At 42.9% G+C, this 23,020-nt stretch overlaps 1 protein-coding gene across 1 annotated transcript in view; it reads left to right on the forward strand.

Moving 5' to 3' along the window:
* The window catches only part of LOC101317476 (RP1 axonemal microtubule associated), a 303,982-nt gene that overhangs the window by 228,787 nt on the left and 52,175 nt on the right, over positions 1–23,020 (forward strand). Inside the window, 3 exon segments of the mRNA XM_073794757.1 lie at positions 4,181–4,239; positions 4,558–4,602; positions 16,406–16,551. Coding sequence (XP_073650858.1) covers positions 4,181–4,239; positions 4,558–4,602; positions 16,406–16,551 — 250 coding nt within the window.

Genomic DNA, 23,020 nt, shown 5'->3' on the forward strand with positions numbered 1-23,020 from the left:
CAAAACACACGTTGTTAGAGCTACTTCAAGATATCTCAGTCTGGAAAAACTGAAGTTTATATATTTGTTTACTTTCAAAATACTTCAGCCCATGTACAAATTTTCCCTTTCTGGGAAAGGGGGGGAAATGATAAATTACATAGATAAGAAAGGATGTTGAAATTTTGATAAAGTACAGAAATATAAAACACTATGTTTATAGGGAAGAGAGAATAATAAAAATTATCATGAGACAGCGAGCAGTCATGTAACTTCACTGATTTTTTCTCCTGACAGAGGCCACTTTAATCATTTCTCGCTATTCTGGGCATGTTGTTTGTGCTGCTGCAGGCTTCTGTGCTCTTCTTTGTCAGTTTGAGCCATTCCTTGGTACAAAAGTGACAAGTGGTGGTGGTGGAAGCTGACAGAATGAGGTGCAGGGCTGCGTCTTGCTCATTTTGGGGATGGGGGTGGAGACACAGAGCCTTCTTACAAGCATTTAGGTTTCTCCTGCTGTTTGCAGGGTGAGTGAGTGGTTGCCATATCTGAAACGTATCTCAGACAAAATCTAATCCCTACCACCTTCTTATACCCCCTCTCCACCGAAAACAACCCACGTGTCTTAGGGCCACATCACACAAACACATTCCATGGCTGTCTACTTTAATCATGAAAGACTAGAGAAGTTTTGTTCGTTTCTGTATTTGTGTTTCCCAGCTGTCCCAGTGAAAGGGAACTCCCTGGTGACCTGGGGGTATTGAGGTGAGCTTTTGCTGTGGCTGCATAATGTGTACGGCGTTCTCGGGCACGCGAGCTCCTGCTGTTGGCGTTTTGATTCCATTCCTTTAATATCACCACGCCTCCCTCCAGGCTCACTGCTCTCATACTCCCACCTGTTCACTGGCTTTGGGGGGATGTTCACATCCTGATGTAAAATGTGGTTCACAGCCCTCGACCACTGGCCTTGGCTAGGTCACTCAGCTTCTTTTGCAGCACGTGATGGGGTAGAAATTGAAGGATGGGCGCAGACACGTGCATAGGCAGGTAGATAGAGGCACATGCAGAAGAAACTACGCGTGCCCTACAAATGACTCTCATCGAAAGTAGCTAAAATCTATCCTGTTCTATTAGAAATGGTCCATGAGGAAACATCTGATGGCAATGTAAAACTAATTTTTTAAAAAATCCCATAGAAATGATGGCCACTGAAGGGAATTAAGAGTTAACAGTTTTGATGATTTCAAGTGTATAAGAATCTAATCCTGGAGCCATCTAGAGGGAGTTATTTTTAGTAGATATCTAGTGCTCAGAGGTCTCTGTGGCTTTCAGGGCCAGAGCATTGCTTTAGTCCAGTAGTTTCTGAAAGAAGAGAAATCAGAGAAGAGACATTCCATAGGTAGACTGAACAAAAGACAAGACTAGAGTATGATTTTTTAAATGTTAATTGGTCAGTCAATAAACCCTGGTTTGGTTGCAAGGATGAGAAATTCATGAAAGCTAATTTTAGAAATGGCAATTTTGAACGTGACTGTCATGGAATCCAGCTTTAAGAAATAAAGCTCAGGGTTTCCCTGGTGGCACAGTGGTTAAGAACCTGCCTGCCAATGCAGGGGACACAGGTTGAATCCCTCGCCCAGGAAGATCCCATATGCTGTGGAGCAGCTAAGCCCGCACACCACAACTACTGAGCCTGCGCTCTAGAGCCCGTTCTCTGCAACAAGAGAAGCCACTGAAATGAGAAGCCCGTGCACCTCAATGAAGAGTAGCCCCCGCTCGCCTCAACTAGAGAAAGCCCATGCACAGCAACGAAGACCCAACACAGCCAAAAATAACTAAATAAATTAAAAGAAATAAAACTTTGTAAACTAGACAGTCACCAGTCAGCCCGTCACTCTCTGAATTTTCAAAGTGTCTCTTCGTTGAAAATCTCCATTCTTCTCTCTGGAGATCAGCTTCTTCTGGAAGGTTCTTCTCACCCATCTCTTTGGCTTGCAGCAGGCTCGGTTTCCGGGGTACCAGCTGGCCTTACCAGTACCAGTACCATGAAGCCTCCTTGGGCAGCATTCTCGGATCACAGTTGCTGTATCTTTTAGGTCAAAATATTAAGAGAGAACATCTGATTAACTAATCTCCAGTTGGCTAGGATGGAAGGCAGGTCCTCTGGTACAAACCTTGCTCTCCAAGGCTTACTTCTTTCTGGAACATCTAAAAAGGGGATGGGGGATGGGGGATGACCGTCGCCTGAATTACATTTGCTGTGACACCAACTATGTACAAGGTACTGTGTTTGGCAATGAGAGAATATAATAGTAATGGTATTTCTTGACCATTTATCACATGTCAGATAGCAGGTGTCAGATGAGAAATTTAAATATGTATGTTTAATCCTGCATCCTTATGCTGTAGGTATGATTATTACCTGTACTTTACAAATGAGGAAACTTGAGGCTTAGAGAGGTTAAGAACATGGGCCGGGCAGTCTGACTCCACGCCATTCCCGAGCCTATGTTCTTACACACAAAAAGGTGACCTCCTTTGTCCTGGCCTGTGAAGGAGGCTATGCAGCCAGTCGTCTAGCTGCAAAGATGGGTGCATAAACCCAAACAAAGCAAGATGGCATAATTAGGGGCTAAATCAATGCATAAAATAATGCTATGTTATTAGATTCTAGAGGGGGGAGAGAAAGGACACTGTGAGCTGAGCGGTCAGAGGAAATGAGGTCTCTCTTTGCCTTTGAAGGGTACAGGGAAGAGCGGTCCTGACAGCTTAGTGGAATGTGTGAGCTCACAGGTCTCCTGTCAACCCCACCTGTTAGCATCCTCCAGTGATTTCCAGGCCAGTGTGGTTGAATTAGTGCCACAGCTCGGCCTCTGAACTCCTTGGCGTTCTCGCCCCCCTCCAGTGACCCCCATGGCCCCCCGACTGCCCCACTGCACCCCCACCTTGTCTTGCCAGCAGCCTCCTGTGCCGCGGCCCTGCAGCATCTGCTCTCCGTGCCTTCACCTGTGCTCTCCCTCCCTGCCGCGCCCTCCTGACCCCTGGCTTCCTGTCAAGCACCTGTTCACCGTCCAGATTCCAGCTGCATCGGCACCTCTTCGTTGAAATGTGCCTGTTCTTCCCCACTCTGGGCATTCGGAGGTGGCCAGTCCCCTTTCCTGCTCCTATAACACCTGGAAGCATTTCTTACATCACGTACGACGATCTGCACAGCCACACCTTTGCACGTTCATCTCTCCTCTTATACTGGGCTTGTCTCTTGTTCTTGCATCTTCAGCACTTAGCAGAGGGCCTGGCACACACAAGGCTCTTCCTGAACGTCTGTTGCCTGGGTGGATGGATGGAAGGCGTGTGGGATAACCGTAACTGTGGTTACCGTGGGATAATGGTAACATTCAGGTACCACTTAGTAGGACAGGCAGTGTTTCCACAAGGCTGTGCCTTTCAGCTTCATCACAGCTCTGAGGCAGGTAATCTAGTCAAGGAGACTGAGCTTCCAGAGGGTAACATTACAAGGCCAGGAAGTACTGAAGCTGGGTTTTCTGAGCTCAGCCTTCTTCTGCACAAGTTGCTTCTAACGTGGAAGTTGGTTTGTTTAGAGGGAAGCTGCCAGGATGTGCTGTTACTCCCCGAAAGCACATTTCCCAAAGTGGGAATATTTGCCCTGAATTTTAAGGTAATGTGATTCTTTTTGGAGATGCCAAGGAAAAGCTACTAAAGGAAGCTATGTGAGAGCAAGATAGAGTCGCCACTCAGGATGTACTAAAATGGTGTCACCTACCTTTCTGTGCCAGATTCCTTGAGACCAAGGGGTGGCCACTCTCCGCCCGAGCCCGGGGTCAGGCTCAGAGTCTCAGGCCCACCCTTGGCCTCGTCACAGCCCCGTCATGAACAGCGACCCGCTGGGGGCCCGGCTGGATTTATCAGTGTTAGTGCGTGAGGACTGAGAGGCAGATGGTTGGTCCGCAGGTCTAGCAGTTCAGACGTTTCATTCTTCAAGCCACAGTTACGGTATCATTTTCCCACAGTGATGAGTACACAGTAGATTGGATTGTGTTTGACTTTCTAAAAAGATACTCCTATAATTACCCTTTAACTTTCAAAATTAATGCAGAATCAAACTTACTGTAAAAATAGAGAAAAACAAAAATTGATTTTCTTTCCTGTTTTCTTCTCTCCCTCTCTTTTTTTTTCTTTTCCTCAGACGGCTTCCCTTTATGTCTCAGGGTATAATTCATTCAGAAATCGAACTTTATCTACAAGGTGAGGATTAATGACAGCTTCAGTAGAAGAAAGTACAACATGATTTTGGTACAACTGACAGCCGGGACATCCCCAGGTGCCCCCAGGATGTCCCCTTAGGTAGCTTACCCTTCACATCAGATTTCCAGTTGTTCCTCATGGTGAAAATAGAAGCATGTGTAAAGTGTGTCTTGGCAATGCAAATGCCCTCCTGTAAGTTAAAAAGCAACCCAAGGATTTGCTCCCATTTAAGAGTTAAAGTCACACTTTTTTTTTCTCCCACTTATAATGTCATCAGACAGATCTATCATTAACTGCACTTTGCTTTTATTTTTTCAGAAATGCAAATAAATCATCAAGCTAAAATACAAGAGGAAGCAAATGGTAAGTGTTATTGCCACCCTTTGTCTTTTTAATTATCTGAAATAATTTATTTCTGTTTTAAGATTACCTGCCTTTAATATATTCGTATTGAGTTTAAACTATTGATTAAAAATACTTAAAATGAATCTAGAAACAGGTATTAAATTATAGCTTGATTTATAAAGAAACGAGCATAAGTAACTTTAGCCACAAAAGCTTTTTCCCTTCAATAACTTAAATGTATAGGGGAAATAATTATTTTTCAAAGGATTAATTTCTATTAATGTACTTTTTGTTAGCCACTAACTTTGCATATTGGTTTCTCAGTTTTATTTTTAAGTCCTTTGAGATTAGCTTTTGCTATTAGATCCTCTTAAAATCAACTTGCAACTGTGTTTTTAATATGTTTGCACTTTAAAGCTGATCTGAGTGAGGTAAGTATGGTTTCCTAATATGCATGTCAAGTCAACAAACATCTATGTTTTCCACAATGTTTGTACTGTGTGTGGGAATTTGAAACCAGGCTAGGTTTAATGCTAGCATTATTATATTCATAAAGTCCCGTACCGACTAGGATGGTTGCTGAGATGCAAGCATCCTGTCCAGGCTGATGATTAGCATTTGCATTTATTGATGTTAGAAATTGCATTTCGGCTTAGATTTTACTTTATGTTTTTTAGTTATTTATAGAGAAAAGGCTGTGCATGTGTTAATATGGACAGAATTTTATTAATGTTCTGGAATCACTTAGTAAGTAACTTTAAGGGGTCTCAAAAGGTCTGTGTCTTACAATAAGCCCTTAAGTAATAGAGCTTGAAATGACATTCTAAGTGGAAAATTATCCATTAATTCCAGAACTTGGCAGGGCATATATGAATAATAGAGGCTAATAGTTTTAAACTGAAGATTCTAATTAAGGATGGAAGTGTTGAAATTCCTTTGTTAATAGTATTAGCCATGTAATCAATATAAGTGTTACCGAATATAGTGAAGTTATGTTATACAGCAGAAGTGTTTACCTAGGAGTTTGGTAGATATAGTTTATCAGTGTAATTTTGGTTAAAATAAACTATTATAAGGTGGTTTTTCTGGTTACTATTTCTGTGGTTTTAGTTTTTTCTTATGGCCTCACTAAAATGTCTTCTATTTTTAACATCTTTATAGGAGTATAATTGCTTTACAATGGTGTGTTAGTTTCTGCTTTATAACAAAGTGAATCTGCTATACGTATACATATATCCCCATATCTCCTCCCTTTTGCGTCTCCCTCCCACCCTCCCTATCCCACCCCTCTAGCTGGTCACAAAGCACCGAGCTGATCTCCCTGTGCTATGTGGCTGCTTCCCACTAGCTATCTATTTTACATTTGGTAGTGTATATATGTCCATGCCTCTCTCTCACCTCGTCCCAGCTTACCCTTCCCCCTCCCCGTGTCCCCAAGTCCACTCTGTATCTACGTCTTTATTCCTGTCCTGCCCCTAGGTTCTTCAGAACCTTTTTTTTTTTTTAGATTCCGTATATATGTGTTAGCATACGGTATTTGTTTTTCTCTTTCTGATTTACTTCACTCGGTATGACAGACTCTAGGTCTGTCTTTGTTTTTACAGTACTAACGTGGATTAATCGCAGACCTTAGTTCGTGAGACACTATCATTTGTCTGTGAATGGTCCTCTTTTATTTTATTTCATTTTTAAATTCTGAAGAATATGATCTTTAATATGTCTTGGGATATTGTTACCGAAAGTGGGGTCCCTGCTCCGTTTCAATATGATTCTAGAAATACATTGATAGTCTTATAGTTAGGTGAATAAGCTAACTTATGGTGTGGCAAGAACCTTGAGAAGTTAGGAAGTCTAACCTGATGAGGCGGGGTTCCCTTGTGGTTCAGTCCTGAGGAGCAGCCATGAGTCTTAGATTTTGAAAGTGTATGAAGCACATTTACACAATTCATCCCTTTTTATGTTGCTGCATAAAATATGCTATTTCAGTGTAATGGTAGAAGGAAAGGAAAAGCAAGGAATCAGCTGAGCTAATTTCATTTTGGGGTGATTAATAATAAGTACAATTAGGTACCATCACTAACTCTGTGCCATGTTTAGTGAACTCCCACAATCATCTAAGGCATATTTTCCAAAGCTTGACACCTTATAAACATAAGTATAATTCTATAGGTAAAATCATTGCCCTAGTAAAACTGCATTTCTGAGTTAGACTGGACTTGGTCATGAGATAGTATTTGTAATGTACATTGCTGGATTGAATTTTCTAACTTGTCAGTGCCTTCTGTGTAACGCTCTTATAGCTAGCCACTATGCTAAACCCTCTTATTAATGCCAATACGTTTATATTAATCCTATAATAATAAGTACATTTAAATGAATTCTAATTCTAATAAATTTTCACAAGATACTTTTGAATGATGTGGAAAAACAGCCGTATCACATGTGAATGATCATCATGCCCCTTTTCTTGTCCTAAGATGCTGCCTAGGTCCCTGGTACAATGTGGAGAAGCAGTAATGGGAGCATTAGTAGTGAACACATAGGATTTGCTATGTTGGTGCTGAGTGTCTTAGATATACTCATTTATGTAATCCTCACAATAACCCATGAGGTAGATAGTATCGCTGCTCCATTTTACAGGTGATGAAACTAAAGGACAGAGAAGCTTTTTGTTGGTTTGATTTTTTTTACTTGCCTGAAGTCACACAGGTGGCAAATAGCAGATTTAGAATCTGAATCCAGATGGTTTTGACTCCATAGCCTGTACTGTTCTTGCTTTAAAGGAACGCCTTCTAACTTCCCGCGGACATTAAGAATGCGTGTGTTTATGTGTGTGTGTATATATCATCTATATCTTTGGATTTACTTTGTTGTGTTATTTTTCTAACTTATTAGGCCATATTTTTGGATTTTTAGCTTTCAACCTCATTCCGGGCCCAAGTGAAAGTATGTTTTTAACTGTCAGGGGAGATTATCATCGTTATTGTTATTATCCTTATTAATCTCTTTTCCACCTAGAACCTTTGTGGAGACAAATTGTGTTTCTGGTAAACCCCCTTTGCTGACACTTATTTGCTGGCCCACCTCTCGCCAAGGCTGCAGCCCCTTTGGGCTCACTTCCAAAGTTGCCAGGCCGGCCTGCTCCCACCCGCTTGGGAGCCCAGCCCGGGGCCTCAGCACCTCCACAACAGGTCAGCCGGGCTTTCGGGCTTTCTTTTTTTAAATTTTATTTATTTGGTTGCACCGGCTCCTTAGTTGCGGCATGTGGGCTCCTTAGTTGCGGCCGACAGCCTCCTTAGCAGTGGCATGCAAACTCTTAGTCACGGCATGCCTGTGGGATCTAGTTCCCTGACCAGGGATTGAACCCGGGCCCCCTGCACTGGGAGCGTGGAGTCTTACCCACTGAGCCACCAGGGAAGTCCCTAGCCGTCTTGATTTCAACTGTGCTCACCCCTTGTTTTCTGCCGATGGCCCCTTTTATCGTTATTGTTATTTGGCACTGGGGATTTTTTCTTAACTTCCTTGGGAATGAAATAATGACCTAAAAAGTTTGGGGTTTTGAGGTTTTTTGTGCTTGTTTTTGCCATTTATTTGGAATCTAATGGCGTTATAGTGCAGGGCGGGGGGTGGGGGTGAGGGGATGGTGGTGGTGGTAAAAATCTCATCCCAGGAAACTGGCTCAGAAGTATCAGAAACTGGTCTTAAGTCAAGCAGTTAGTGAAAGAAAGAACTCAGTGCTTCACCATTACACAAAACTGCTGCGCTCGGAGTGGCTCTGCTTCCTACACGCCCTGGAGGGCTTCTGACTGGAGGGACCATAACATTCTTGGAGCACTTGCTCATTTGTTTACAGGCAATGCCAGCTCTTTGTAGCCTGATTATTAGCAACTTGGTGGATTATCTGTGGTAAATAGATTAAAATATTTCCTGTCTTCGTGATTCTATTTTCCATATATGCTCACTGGCCTCACAACCCACATGGCATCTGCTCTGGGGAAGAAACTGAAATTTAATTATTAGCCTCAGCTAAACATAATTAAGAACATAAACTATCCTATGAAATCTTCCTGCATCCCGAATTTAATGTCGATGGCTTGGGATTGCCCCCTGCTCCCATCACTTACGGCACAGTTTTCAGTGGCTGTGTGGACAGTAATGAACTCCTGCGTCAGAACCTTCTGCCCGTGTCAGTCTGGCTTCCTGGAGAGGAGGACACAGCGGGGGTGCCTGGGAACGGGGTGGGGGGGTGGTTAGGGGCCAGCGTCGCAGAGAAGTGCCCGTGGTGTGTGCAGCGCACGTGCCAGCAAAGCCGCCTCTGGGCTTTGCTTCACCGGCCCTGACACACAGCCTGCAACCGGGTCATCAGACTCCAGGGACTAATGGGCAGGAGGGGCCGTGTGTGAAGAGGTGTGGAACCCGAGGAGGAAGGTGAGCCTAGCGCGCTTTCCGCAGCAGAGGCCGATGTTTGCTGGGACTTGCTGTTCGGTGCCCGGAACCTTCGCCGTGCGTCTGAGGAAGAGCTAAGTGAGCAGCCAGGAAGAGGACACAGGGCTTCCCAGGCCCCTGCTTGGCTTTCGCCTCATTTTCTCCTGCCATTAAATAGCCAGTGTTTGGCTAGTCATTCGTGTGCCATTGATTCTAGAATATTGGTCCACGCCTTTCCCTGACCGAGACAAAAAACCCGTAATTCAACACAGTAATTGAATGGAGTGGATTTGACATTAGCACAGAAATACTGTGATCTCAGCATCTTCAGAACATCCAACAGCTATGCAGACACATTGCCACAGAGAGCCTACTTTCAACCAGTTTGTGTTTAGAGATAATTCACAGATAGCAGAGTACGGTTTGGGGTGAAATAAATTAATCGAGTGGTTCTTACTTTATCTGAGGCAAGGTTTCTCAGCGTTGAGACTGCTGACATTTGGGGCTGGATAATTCTTTGCTGTAGAGACTGTCAAATACATCACAGGATGTTTAGCAGCATCCGTGGCCTCTACCCACTCCATGCTAATAACGTTCAGCCCCAGTTGTGACCATAAAAAATGTCTCCAGGCATCACCACATGTCCCCTGGAAGCAAAATCAGCCCCCTGTTGGGATCCACTGAACTAGAGAATCGTGATTCTGTTGGAAAAGGGGGCTGAGGGGTGTCAGAAGGGGGCAGACTGCATCTGCCACAAATGTTTGCAGTTATAGCATTTCCTGTCCCATACACTCTTCCAGAACCTTGCCAATTCCTCATCAGAGGGTGGAGTCACCTGGGCAGACTTTTAAGACTCCCTCAGCTAAGCGTGTGGGGCAGAAGTTACGCTATGTGACATTTCTGCTGTGCACTGCAGGTCCTGAAAGGCGATGTCGCTTCTGCCTGGCCCTGCCTCTCTCTCTGGGGATGTTTGGAACCCAGCCCCCATGCTACGGGGAGGCCTAGACCACATGGAGAGGTCTGCTTGCGGAGACACAGAGGCTGTTGCCCTGAGCCCTGGCGGAGCTTCCAGTCATGTAAGAGCCATCCTGGAAGCAGATCCCCCCGCCCGCAGTGGAGCCACCCCAGCTGACACTGTGTGGAGCAGGGGAGAGCCTTCGCTGCCGAGCCTGCCCCAAACTGCAGACACATTGGCAAGAGCAGCAATTGTTGCTGTCTTACGGCATCAAGCGTAGGGTGGTTTGCTGCGTGGCAGTCGATGACCACAGCAGCAGAACTGGTAGAGGGTAGCTCACGGAGATGTGCATACCTCAGTCAAGACTTGACTTCTACGTAAAATGAAGGTCATGGGTTGCTGTTCTAGTGACTGGTGTACAGCGATGTGCTTCTGAAGGTAGGTTGGGACCTAGTAAACCGCTCGGCGATCAGAACACAAAGTACTTGAGAACTGTTAGCAAATACCCACAGGGAGGCCTCTAGGTCAGCCAGAGTGAGGTGGTGGTGAGCAGAGGTGGAGCGGCACGGGGAGAATTAGCAGCGAGTGTGAGTCTGAGGGGGATTTTGTGATAGGACGCCTCTGATGAGAAGCTGGAATCCAGGCTGAGGCTGGTCACAGGGAACCTGGGCACCTGACAGGAACTTGCCGTTTAACTGTGTTGCCGTCCTCCCTGCCGAGTCAAGGTTTGAAGTGGAGCTGAATATACCCCCCAGAGGGGCAGGGGATTCGTGGTAAACTGCCCTAGAGAACAGTCATTCTACCTGAATAGTGACATGTAACGGGTTCCAGCGTGCAGGGAGGCTACTGAGCATCTTGGTTAATAGCGTGGATTCTAAACCTTGATGGTACCACTTACTCCCTGCATGGCTTGGGTAAATCACTGTATTTCCCCGTGTCTCAGTTCCTTCTTTTAAAACGAAGACAATAATAGAAACGATCAGGCTGCCGTGAAGATTAGGTAAAATTATATCTGTAAAGCGCTTACACAGACCCTGGTGCGTCGCATGTGCGCAGTAGATGCTCATTTTTAATCTCCTTTCCCTGGTGATGAGATGTGTCATGGGTCTTGAGCATCTGACAGCAGCCCCACTGGACCAGCATCTGGGCTGGAGAGGGGAGCAGGCTGCACCGCTGTCCACGGTCTCTGGCACTGCTTCCCCACTTAGAACTGGGGTGTCCTTCACCACAGCAATACACACTGAACAGAACCTGAGAGACGACAAGAGATTCCCCCTAATCCAACATCAATATGAAATATATAATAGATTCATTGCTGATAGTGTTCTATGGTTGTTTTCCGGACTTAAAGTGGAGAATATTAAGCATTGTTTGAAAGCATTTTATTCTAGGAAGCATAACTGTTTCTAATTCAGAATCAAATGTTTCCCAACTCGTGTGGTAGTCAGCATGTAATTTCTCTATTGCTTTACGTGTATAATAGGATTAATAATATTTGTCTCTTGGAAGAATAAAAATATTTGTAAAGTACTTAAAAATTTCAAAAAAAATCTCATGATCCTCTTATGAGGTTGTATTTTCAAGGACTTGTGAGTTTATATACATAGAATTGTTTGGAGATAAAATTATCAAAATTAGAATAAAGTAATAATTTGTCTTATTTACAATGTCTTTGCCAATCTTATTGAAATGTATTTACTCACCCTTCAAAATTTGGGTCATACGAGGTCAATATTGTTTCTATTATCTTTGTGCTAATAACAAGACCAATTATGAGGTAAATAACAATGTCCTTGTCCTTTGTACAAAAAATAACACTAACGACATATCATCAGAAAGACTTGTTCTTTGTTAATTGAGAAATATTTTTATATTGTGCTGAAACATTCCTAATAATACCTTGAATGCCCTTCCTCACCCATGAGGTCTTTACTTTTCAAAATACTTCTTAACAGATCCCCAAATGTTGTATGCATCTTCCACTCATTCTTTGTCTGAGAGGCTACCGTGTGCTGGTGTTGTGCTAGGCGTTGGGGACACAGGGACATTTAAGATAGAAACGTGCCCTTCAGGGGGTGGGAGGCATGGACAGGTGACGTTAATTTACTTGTCTAAGGGCTGAAGTGTGCCCGGTTCCAGGAGAGCAGGGACAGGCTTCATTCTCGTGAGTGGGAAGGGCGTCTGGAAACGCTCGTTAGAGGGGGTGACCTTGAGCTGAGCCCGGGGTCAAAGGTGTTCACGGGGGTGGGGGGGGGTGGGGAGGAGGAGGAGAGGTAGGTGAGGGACATCCTGGCTGAGCCTGGAGGTGGGAAGGGGCCCTCTGGATGGCTGGAGGGTGGAGCAAAGCAAAGCTGTCCTGTGAGGGGGCCTCAGGGGTCGGAGGCTGCTTTCGGGGGTGCTGTGGCTCGGCGGGTGTCAGTATCACCAGCAGAGTTGAGTTAAGCATTTCACAGGCTTGCCGATCTGTAAGGTTAAAACACCGCCGTGGAAGTAAAGGTGGGGAAAGGCCCCTCTCAAGGAGCCAAGGGACGGTGGGTGGAAGGAACTCTTGGATTCACCACGTGGCGTCTGGGGGACCCTCCCCTGGGGCTTCGGGGTAGAGGCGGATCTGTTTAACTTCAGGGCCTGCAGTTCTCTTTCTCTTCCATCTCCCCTGCGCCGAGGCTCCCCTCCACCTAGCAGGCGCTGCGCAAGCGTCTCTGCGGCGGCGTGGTACCTGTCTTCATAGGCTGGCCCCACCTTCCCTTCCCGTAACCAGGCCCGCGGAGGTGCATCTGCACAGGTGCACTGGGTTTTGTTACCTTCGCTGCATCTCCCTGTGATGCTTGGGTACGTGTCAGGGGCATGCGCTGCTGTGTGTGTGTCTTCAAGCAAAGTGTGCCAGTCCCACAGTGTTTACTGTGCTTTGTGTAACAGCAGGCAGCTTGAAGACTTTCCCTCAGTATGTGAACAAGCAAGTGCATGGCAAGAGCTTAATTTCCATGCATCCTCCCTGCGTTTCTTGAGTATTCACTCAGTGGAGAGTTGCCAAGTAACTGAAACCGCTTCTAGACACAGAAGTTTCTGTATTCAACCACAGGGACAGTTTTCTGAGCCACCAAGTCAAGTCCATGCACCCCTGTAACACAATGCACAGAATAAGGTGAAGATGAAGCGCTCAGATCTAAGAAAGGGCTTTGAACTCCACCAGCTACAGGGACTTTGTTCACCCAAGTAACTCGCTCATGCCTTCCTGAAGATAAACCTCCAATTAGTAAGAAAACTTGGAGAGGAAAAAGTTAACAGCAGGCCTGCAATCTGTTTTGTTTTTTCCCCTTTACCTGGGAAATGAAAGGGGTGCCTCAGTCAAAGTCCTTGCGTACATGCTAACAGTCAGCCCTCCTGGAAAAAACACAAACGGTATCTGTAAGTAAAAAGATAATTGAGAGCTCCTGCCTGTGAATTGGTCTGAACAGCTGCTCCAGTTTTTCCTGCACAAGAAACCACCCCAAAACTTAGTGGCTCGAAACAGTGATTTATGTTATCTTTCAGTAGATTGTGGCTCAGCTAAGTGGGTTTGCCTAGATGAATCTCCTGTGATTTCAGCCTGATGGTTCTGCCGCCGCGGGTGCTCACCTGGAGTTACCTACCTGCCTGAAGCCTCGCTGTGTGCCTCCGGGGGCCACGAGAGAGTGTTCTGACAGACCCAGGCTGACTTAGACTCGCAAGTCCCAGAATGTCACTTTTGCTGTGTTGTATCGGCCAAGGGCAGCCCAGACTCACGGGGAGGGAAATAGACTCCACCTCTTCACAGAGCAGTAGGGTGGTCACATTGCAGAAGAGCAAGTGGGTTGGGAGTTATCAGCGAGGAGTTCTCTAAATCATGCAGCATGACACAGCAGGATACGCCTGGTTTGTCCAGGCTGCCTGTTGTAAATAAACCTGGTGTTTGTGGATTGGGGCATGCTTGGAAACTGTTACGTGAGCTGGGAAATCGATGGGGCGTGATGGCTCTGCATTGCCTTGTTTATATCCCACATGTTCAATCTGAACCAGCACATGTTCCGCTGCAGGCTGGAGAGGACCTTTTTGAGTTGTATTGGTCATCTAGGGCAGGCGTTAGCGAACTTTTATGATAAAGAGCTGATTAATATGCATCTTAGGCTTTGCAAGCCGTGTGGTCTCTGTGGCAGCTACTCAACGCTGTCAGGTAGCACGAGAGCTCCCACGGACAATCCATAAACAAACGAGGGTGCTGGTTCCAGTGACACTTTAATTACAAAAACAGGCGGCAGGTTGGATTTGGCCAGTGAGCCATAATTTGCCAACCCTGGTCTATGATCTTTCCAAAGGAAGAACGCTTAGCTTGTGGTTTGCTAGTGAATCACCAGTAAGCTTGGTATTAGGTGAGATCTATAAACTCTGTTGAGTCCGATTTCCTGATTTGACTCACGTGGTCCCTTAGAGCCTCTTGGATGTCCATCACAAGGCTTGTACGTAATATGGACACTTAATATCTGTAAACCGGCTGGTTAGCAATATTATGGAATTCCCATTGTTGGCATAGCTTTGTATCCTGAAGTTCAGGATTTTCTAGTTCAATTGTATATATACTTAATGCCCTTAGGTGCATAGGAATGTCAAACGACAGAGCCTATACTTTTCATTGTTAAAGTGGAAGTTCCTGTTAAACCTTACTTCCTTATGACAAGAAATCCAAACTTACTATGGGCTATTTGGAGATCATAAAGTATATCTAGACTTCTTTAAAAGTATTGTTGACACAAAAGAAAAATAAGCCTACTAGGACGAAGTGTCCAAGAAATTTCTTCTTTTTTCTGTAGCAGGATTTAGTGTCTTCCCCAATTTAAGGTCAAAAGCCAACAAAAAGAGAATAAAATGGGACCGTCTGAGGTAGATTATCAACAATGGCATTTTTTAAGCCTTTCAAAACCCTGGTAAACATAAGAAATACTTCAATTACATGAAATTCTGTTTCTTCCTTTGGGAGTTTTGAGTTAATAGAAATGATTTCTAAAGGGGTTAACAGATGACCGTATTTTCGGGTATGATTCCTTGGTTGAATAGATAGCAGCTACAAGGAAAGAAAAAAAGAAAAACTTGTATAGACAGAATATCTGAACTCATGTTCTTTTGATTTTTTTGGTGAAAAAGTTTCACAAATTACAGAAAAAAAACTTGTAACTGTGACACATATTATACGCAATACAAAAATTATGAACATATTTTTAACTCTGATAAAAATCAACTGTTTCTCAGGACAGTAGAACTTTTAAATATAGACTCAGAGTGTTCCTCTATGTTATTTTCTACAAATGTTCCTATTTTGTATGATACTGAGACATTCTTAGAGAAGTTAAGCGATCATATTTTAAAAGTATACTATGGAAATATTGGAAAATACTTACTTTCATCCAGTGGTAGAAAAGAAAATTATGCCCAGGAAAACTTGAAAATCAACAAAAATCATCACATTAGATATTTCATTAGTAACTCCATCTTTAAAGCTCATGTCCTGGTGACATGCTAGTTCCAAAAGGGAAGAACACAAGAGTATCATATAAATCCATGGATCAATGTTGCTTGCCTCTGTTTTAGTAAACAAGACATCCAAGCTGATGTGCAAACTCATTCCTGACCTTCTCCCCATGAAAGCATGATGCCAGGTCCCAGGGCAGGCTCAGGTGGCAGGGAAGGAGATGAGGATGAGATGGGAAAGATCTAGAAAAAGGAAAGAGATTCTTGAACTTCTTGAATTATTCATCAAAGCCCAGGTGGAAAGCTTTCTGTAAGAATCGATATCGTGATAGGGTTCTCAGTGGAATTATAGTTTGAAATTTGCATGTTTCCTATTTTCCTATGTGAATAACAGTTCCTCAAAGCATACTTGCCACAGGGTAGAAGGGGCGGAGGGGTCCTTTCTCAGGTCTGTACTCCTGGGCCATCTTGGCACCAAGCCTTAAGCTCCGCCTTCATTATCAACTCTAACATTACGCAAAATTTACTTGACACAAGTTGTGTTAAAGCGATCAGATATATGAATGATCTTTGTGGACACATTGGGGAGGGGAGAATAGCATTATGTATTGAAAGGAAGATAACGTCTTGGAGACGTTGCTGAGAACTCAGGTGTCCGGGTTGGTGGTGGGTCTTAATCACATTTTGAAAATGTAAAAAATACTCACAAGGTGGTGTGTGTTCATGGAGCCTTTGGAAATAACTATAAAGACATCTTTAAATTGTCCCTGCAATCCAGGGATGACCCATGATGAGTAGACTGTGTGCCCTGCATAGATTTCCAGCCGACAGGACCTCATCCTCTGTTGCCTGACTGCCTGGTGCGCCCTCAGCGTCAGAGGGTTTACTGCTGCGGGGTTGATGGTACAGTTTCCAAAGTGCACCAAATGATCAAATAAATACCATCTCAGTTTGTCTTTCCAGCTGTTGTCACTGGGGATCTTGAGAATGCCGGCACCGCGGCAACAGTATCCCTTTATGTCTATGGAGAAACGAGATGTTCAGGTCCTATTATTTTGGCATCTGGGAAACACCAGCTGTTTAACCCCAACCATGCAGATATATTCAAGGTAAAATTGATATAACTTTCTTACTAAGACATATTACAATACACATTCTCAAGATGGAATAGAGAAAAGTTTTGTTTGTTTGCTTTGGTATTGCGTTTGCATTACATTTTCTCGGTAAACATGAAATCTTTTATCCTGAGGGAGCTGGGAATTGCGTTTGCATTACATTTTCTCGGTAAACATGAAATCTTTTATCCTGAGGGAGCTGGGAAACAAGAATAATGATGGGAGTATAAGACTTTTGTTTCTCCCTCGCTTTCTATTTGTATAAAGCCAAAAGGTATGTGAACTTTAGAAGGTTAAAGAATTAGAGTGAAAACATTTACTCCTAATCTTTCCATCAAGTCAGATGTTTCCATTTGGAGTATCTTTTTCGGTCCTTGTCTGTATCCATGGAGTACGATGCTATGCTGGAAAGGTGGTCCAGCCTCCACCAAAGGTGGTCCAGGCTAAAACACGGTCTGAGGGGTCAGATGGCCAAGATTCAAATGCTGACCCTACCTCTTACTAGCATGCTGACCTCTGCAAGTTACTTAACTGCTATGAGCCTGAATATCACTTACCTCGAAGGGTTACCATGAGGATTAAATGAATTAATCCATGGAAAGTGTTTAGAGCCGTATCTGCTCAATACATGTTTGCTATTAATATTGTAGCACATAAGCAAATTTGTAGCCCTTTATTTAAACAAGGAGCTAGTCTTCCCAGTTATAATTTTTATTGATTAAATATTATGTATATGAAATTTACCACTGCATTTACCAAAGGTAGATGAGCACTTCACCATTGTTGGACATTTAAATGGCTTCTAGGTTTTAGCTATTATAAATAATGCTGTAACAAAGACATTTCTTACCTTAGTTTCTTCTTTTTTCTTACCAAAGCTGTCTTCTTTCCTTATGACACTTTCTGAGAAATGGGATTCTCTTGATCCGTTCTGACAAAGGACTTTGTAAAAGTGTCTAATTTATAGCACAGTGCCCAGCAAGACATAGTAATTGGTAAATTTTAATTGTTATTAAATCATTACTACACACCCCAAATCATGGTGTTTATTTCTGCCATATGTAGTGTTTAGTATCTTTCTTTTTTTTTGCCCTGCAGTGAAACTGATGATATATTAAAAAAATCTTTTTAACTTTTTATTTTATATTGGATTATAGTTGATTTACAATGTTGTGTTAGTTTCAGTTGTACAGAAAAGTGATTCAGTTATACATATACATGTATCTATTCTTTTCCAAATTCTTTTCCCATTTAGGTTGTTACATAATATTGAGCAGAGTTCCCTGTGCTATACAGTATGTCCTTGTTGGTTATCCATTTTAAATATAGCCGTGTATACATGTCAATCCCAAACTCCCTAACTATCCCTCCCTCCCCCACCCTTCCTCCCTATAACCATAAGTTCATTTCCTAAGTCTGTGAATCTTTTAATTAAAATTTCTCAGCACCTTGTTGCAAGCTACCGTATGTGACTGTGGATCTATGTAAGTTATCTTCACTTCTTACCATTTTGTTAAAATAGCTTTGTGAAGATGAGTTCACGTACCATAACATTCACTTGTTTAAAGTGTACAGTTTTTGGTGTTTAATATATTCTCAAAGTTGTACAGCCATCACCACGCTGTAATTTGAGAACATTTTCATAACCCTCCCCCCAAAATCCATATGCAATAGCAGTAACTCTCCAACCCCCTATTCTCCAGCCTTTGGAAATCAGTAATTTACTCTCTATCTCCACAGATTGGCCTGTTCTAGATAGTTCACATAAATGGAATCATACAACATGGAGTCTTCTGTGTATAGCTTTCTAAAATTTAGCATAATGCTTTAAGGTTAATCCCTGTTGTAACAAGTATGAGTATTTCATATTTTATGGTTAATATTTAATTGTATGGATAGACCACATTTTATTCAGCTGTTTATCAATTGATAGGCATTTGGGTTGTTTCTATTTTCCAGCTATGAATAGGTATATTCGGTATAATGCCTATATACCTATAATATAATAGGTATATTAGGTATAATGCTGCTATGAACATCCATGCTTGTGTGTGTCATCGTTTCTCTTGGGTAGACACCTAGCAGTAGCATTACTGTATCACGTAGTAACTCTGTGTTTAACATTTTGAGGAGCTGCCAAATTGTTTTCCGAAGCGGCTGAAACATTTTTACATTCTCACCAGCAACGTCTGCGGACTGTTATTTCTCTGCCTTCTCACGGAAATGTATGATTGTCTGTTCTTTGATCCTAGTCGTCCTGGTAGGTGTGACATGATGTCTCATTGTGGTTTTGAGATGCGTTTCCCTAATGGCTAGTAATGCTGAGCATCTTTTCATGCGCTGGTTGGACATTTGTATATCTTCACTGGAGAAATGTCTATTCAAATTCTTTGCTCATTTTAAATTGGATTATTTATCTTTTTACTAAAGACTTTGAGCTCTTTATACATTCTGGATATGAGTCTCTTATCACATATGTGACTTATAAATGTTTTTTCCCATTTTGTGAGTTGTCTTTTAACTTTCTCAATGGTATGGGTTTGAATTACTTCTGGTGTCCTTTCAATTCAACCTAAAGGATTCCCTTTAGTTTCTATTGTAAGGCTGTTCCACTAGTGATGAATTCTCAGAATGTCTTAATTAGCATGTAGAATTCCTGGTTGACAGTTTTTCTTTTGTCCCTTTGAAGATGTCATCCTACTGCTCTCTGATGTTTTCTAAGTCAGCTGTTAATTTTATTGAGGATCTCTTGTATGTGATGAGTTGTTTTCTCTTACTGCTTCCGGTGTTCTCCCCTTATTTTTGGTTTTCAGTAGTCTGTGTTGTGTCTGGAAGTACACAGGCTTCCTGTTGGTTTTCACAGCTACTGGGGTTGCAAGGTGGCTGAATTTTAAGGATATTGTGGAACTGGTGAGAGAAAAATGGAAGTAGATCAAGTTACAGTGCACAAACCCTTCTGTTCTTACCAAGGTTTAGAGTTTTCATTGAATAAGTACTCCTCAGATCATTGCGAGCCTTTGGTTAATTTCCAGAGTTCTTGAAATTTTGATTTCAATCATTTTTGCTATCGCATTTTTGGAGGAGTGGATACATGGAGGGACTCAATATGTCATTCCAGAAGTCATGCTCTCCCCTTTATCATATTTTGTTCTATTAAACTTCTATTCCTCTATGAAATCTTCTATTTACGGCTGTGATTTCTGTAATCCGCTGCAGACGAATAAGAACCGACCCGATGTAAATGTGACTTTGCGCCTATAATATGTCATGTGACCAAATCCATGAAATTTAAGAGCTACCAGCCAAGTAGTGTTGAAACACTGACTATCTCATTACTGTCAGAACAGTGAAAACAGTGAAAATTTCCCTTTTGTATAACTGGTTCATGTTGTATGTGGCAGTGGGGCAACTGTAATGTTCTCCTGATCCAATCATAGGTCTTGAAGGGAGCCTTGATTGTAGGATGGTATAGAGAGTGGAGAAAGATTCTTCCTTCAAAAAAAGGCTTGCAAAATAATGTCAGGCTTTGCAGCAGTTTTGACAGCTACCCTCCGTAGACTACAGAGTCAACCCTAGAGGAGCACCTGAAATGTCACTGAGAGACAGGCTGGAAAAAAATGAGACATCTTTAGAAAAATGACCAAGACAAAATCAGAGCAAGAGTCCATTAGAGCAGAAAGTTCAAAGAGAGCAGGCAGAGAAGAGCTCCTAGACTGTAGGGCCTGGGCCTCGCTCAGCTGCTAACTCCTGAATCTTATCCGTTGACTGACATAGATGAGACACTCCTGCATATTCACGTTGAAAGCAGGAAAGTTTAATGACAGTGACTTGGCTGAAGTCTGTTGAATATTTGCTCATTGCTCTTGGGGCGCTCATTGTTAAATTTCCCTTGTGATCCTTCTCACTTTGAGGGCATCATAAAGGAATCCCATGTATCTTATATGGTTATTATTTGCTTATAAACCTGCCCAGAGATTCAGCTGAGCTTTTCATTGCATTTTTGCAAATTGAAACACTAAATAGTCCTCTCTCTCTGTTGCTTGGGCAAAGTTAGTGGCTAAGCCCTTCACTCCTAGAAGGCAGTTTCCTGCTTCTCGTTTACTACTGTATGAAGGCAATTACTTTTGTAGATGAATAGGTTTAATATTTATTAAGCGCTCACAGGGCACTTGCACAATCATTTGAATATCGCTTATGTTCCTAGAATAGAGTGCATCATACATTTTTGCCCTTTTAAGAACAATTTATACCAGCAGGAATTAGAAGACCTCTATTTGAGTTCCAGCTGTGACCTTTACTGTCTAGGAAATGTGGACAAACCACTTAATGTTTCTAAGCTTTAATTTCCTCCCTTGTAAACTGGGTACAATAATACCTTATAATGCTACTGTACAGATCGAAAGAGCTCACAATTAAAGCACTTTATATAAAGCATAAAACATTCTTGTCTTTATATTCCTGAGTCTGATTCTTAAAATCCTGCCCACAGAATGGGGTAGTCTTCCTGATGGGGTGGGATTTAAGATAATTTTTCAGACGAATGAGGGCAGGAAGGCAGCTTGGCAGATGGCTGGTGGGTGGCTATTGCTGGGATGGGGGTCTGTGCAGAAACACGAGTGGAGGCTACAGGCAGGAGGAAGCACAGAGGGAGCCCAGACTAGGCTGGTGGCCTGGAGAAGGGCAGTGAGTGTGCACGTTAAGAGCAGGAACATTTCTCTTGGGCCTCTTCATTGTCTGCAGGTTAGATGTCTATGCGGATCTACAGATTCTTAGCCATTAGCTAAGTGGGGGCCAGCATGTCATTCTGATTTTGGCGAAGCTCCGTGTGGCTTTCTTCTGTATATTTCTCTTTTCTGTTCTTTCCTCTTCCCCTCCATCTTCGTCTTCTTCTTCTCCTTCTATTTATTTATGTGTTTGTTTATTTATCTTTTGGTGGACCTGAAACTTGGAATTTGGTGACATTTCGCACTGACTGCATCGGGCACGTAGGAATTGCAGCACTAAGCAATGCCCCGCTGACACGACTGACTCTCCTGTGGATGTCAGCTCCTAGGGACAATTTACCTTGAGTTTTTCCCTCAGTCACAGAAGTTGAAGTATTTTTGAATGACATCTGCATCTCGACCACCAAATTTTCACATGTGAACTGTTACCGAGAAAAGCTGGTAGAGTTGCTCTGCTTAAATGCAGAAAAAACTTCAGAAACCGAAATCCCAACACAGAATGAATTACAAAAAGAAGGTAACCACTTTTCAGAGGGAATACACTTTCTCATTTAATGGCTACATATTAAACAAAAAGATTATGGGCCGCAGATAGTAATCAGGTTTTATTTATTGGAGGAATGCCAAAAAAGAATGGCTCGACCCTCTCCTTAATTAGGCCAAAAACCTTTGTGGGGAGAAGAGAAAAAGGGCGTGTAATGAAGTCTGCTCTGAGATAGATGTTAGATGTTTGGTAAAGCTGAGACACGAGAGAAAAAAACGTCTTTCTCTAACCCCTCCCTGGTGACCTGGTGAAATGGTGCCTTTTCAATGACCAGCACCTCGATGTCTGGTCTTCATCACATCCTCGTCTGCCTTTCAGGATGGTGTTCCATCAGCCGACCTTATTCTTCTTGCCTTTTCAGGATGCTTCTAGTTAACCTCTGCTTTCATTCTACCAACATGCTATGCTCCCCTGTTCTCAAAATGGCCCTTGTTCTGCTCTGAAACGACCGACCGTTCTCCTTCCCTTCTTTGCAAAACCTTTTGAAATACTAATCTACCCTTCTTGCTTTGTCTCTTTCTCTTCCCATTCTCTCCTAAATCTTTGCGGTTTGGGATTTTCTCCCATCATTCTAGTTCAGCCATGTTTTCTAAGATCAGCAGTGAAGTACTAATTTTCCCAGTAGTTGTGATCCTGGGTTGCTGGTCAAAGGATTGTGATAGGTGTGGGTGTCAGGATCAGATCTCCTAGATTCGCATTTGAGCCACTTGACCGGCTGTGTATTTATGAGCAGCTATTTAAAATGTTATCCTCTGTAAAATGGGCAAAAAGAATTGCACCTATCTAAGAGTTGTGAGGATTGTGCGGAATATATAAAACCGATGTAAAATGTTTAGCACAGACGGGGGCACAGAGTAAACATTCAGAAATTTAAAAATATTTTTATTGCATTTGGAAAGCAAATGAACAGGAGAGTTTCAAGAAAGAAGAGGTGACTGTTATGGGCGTATCCCCCCAAAAGATGTTGACATCTTAACACTTGGTATCTGTGAATGTGACCTTATTTGGAAATAGGGTCTTTGCAGATGTGATTAAGATGTAAATTAACAAGAGGTCATACTGGAAATAAGGCAGGCCCTTGATCCAATACAACTGGTGTCCTAATAAGAGAGAAGAGTGACACATAGGGAGACGCCTGTGAGGACAGAGACAGAGATTGGAAGAAGGCTGCCGTGAGCCAAGGGTGATGGCCATG

Source organism: Tursiops truncatus, chromosome 17 (assembly GCF_011762595.2).
Source record: "Tursiops truncatus isolate mTurTru1 chromosome 17, mTurTru1.mat.Y, whole genome shotgun sequence".
NCBI lineage: Eukaryota > Metazoa > Chordata > Mammalia > Artiodactyla > Delphinidae > Tursiops > Tursiops truncatus.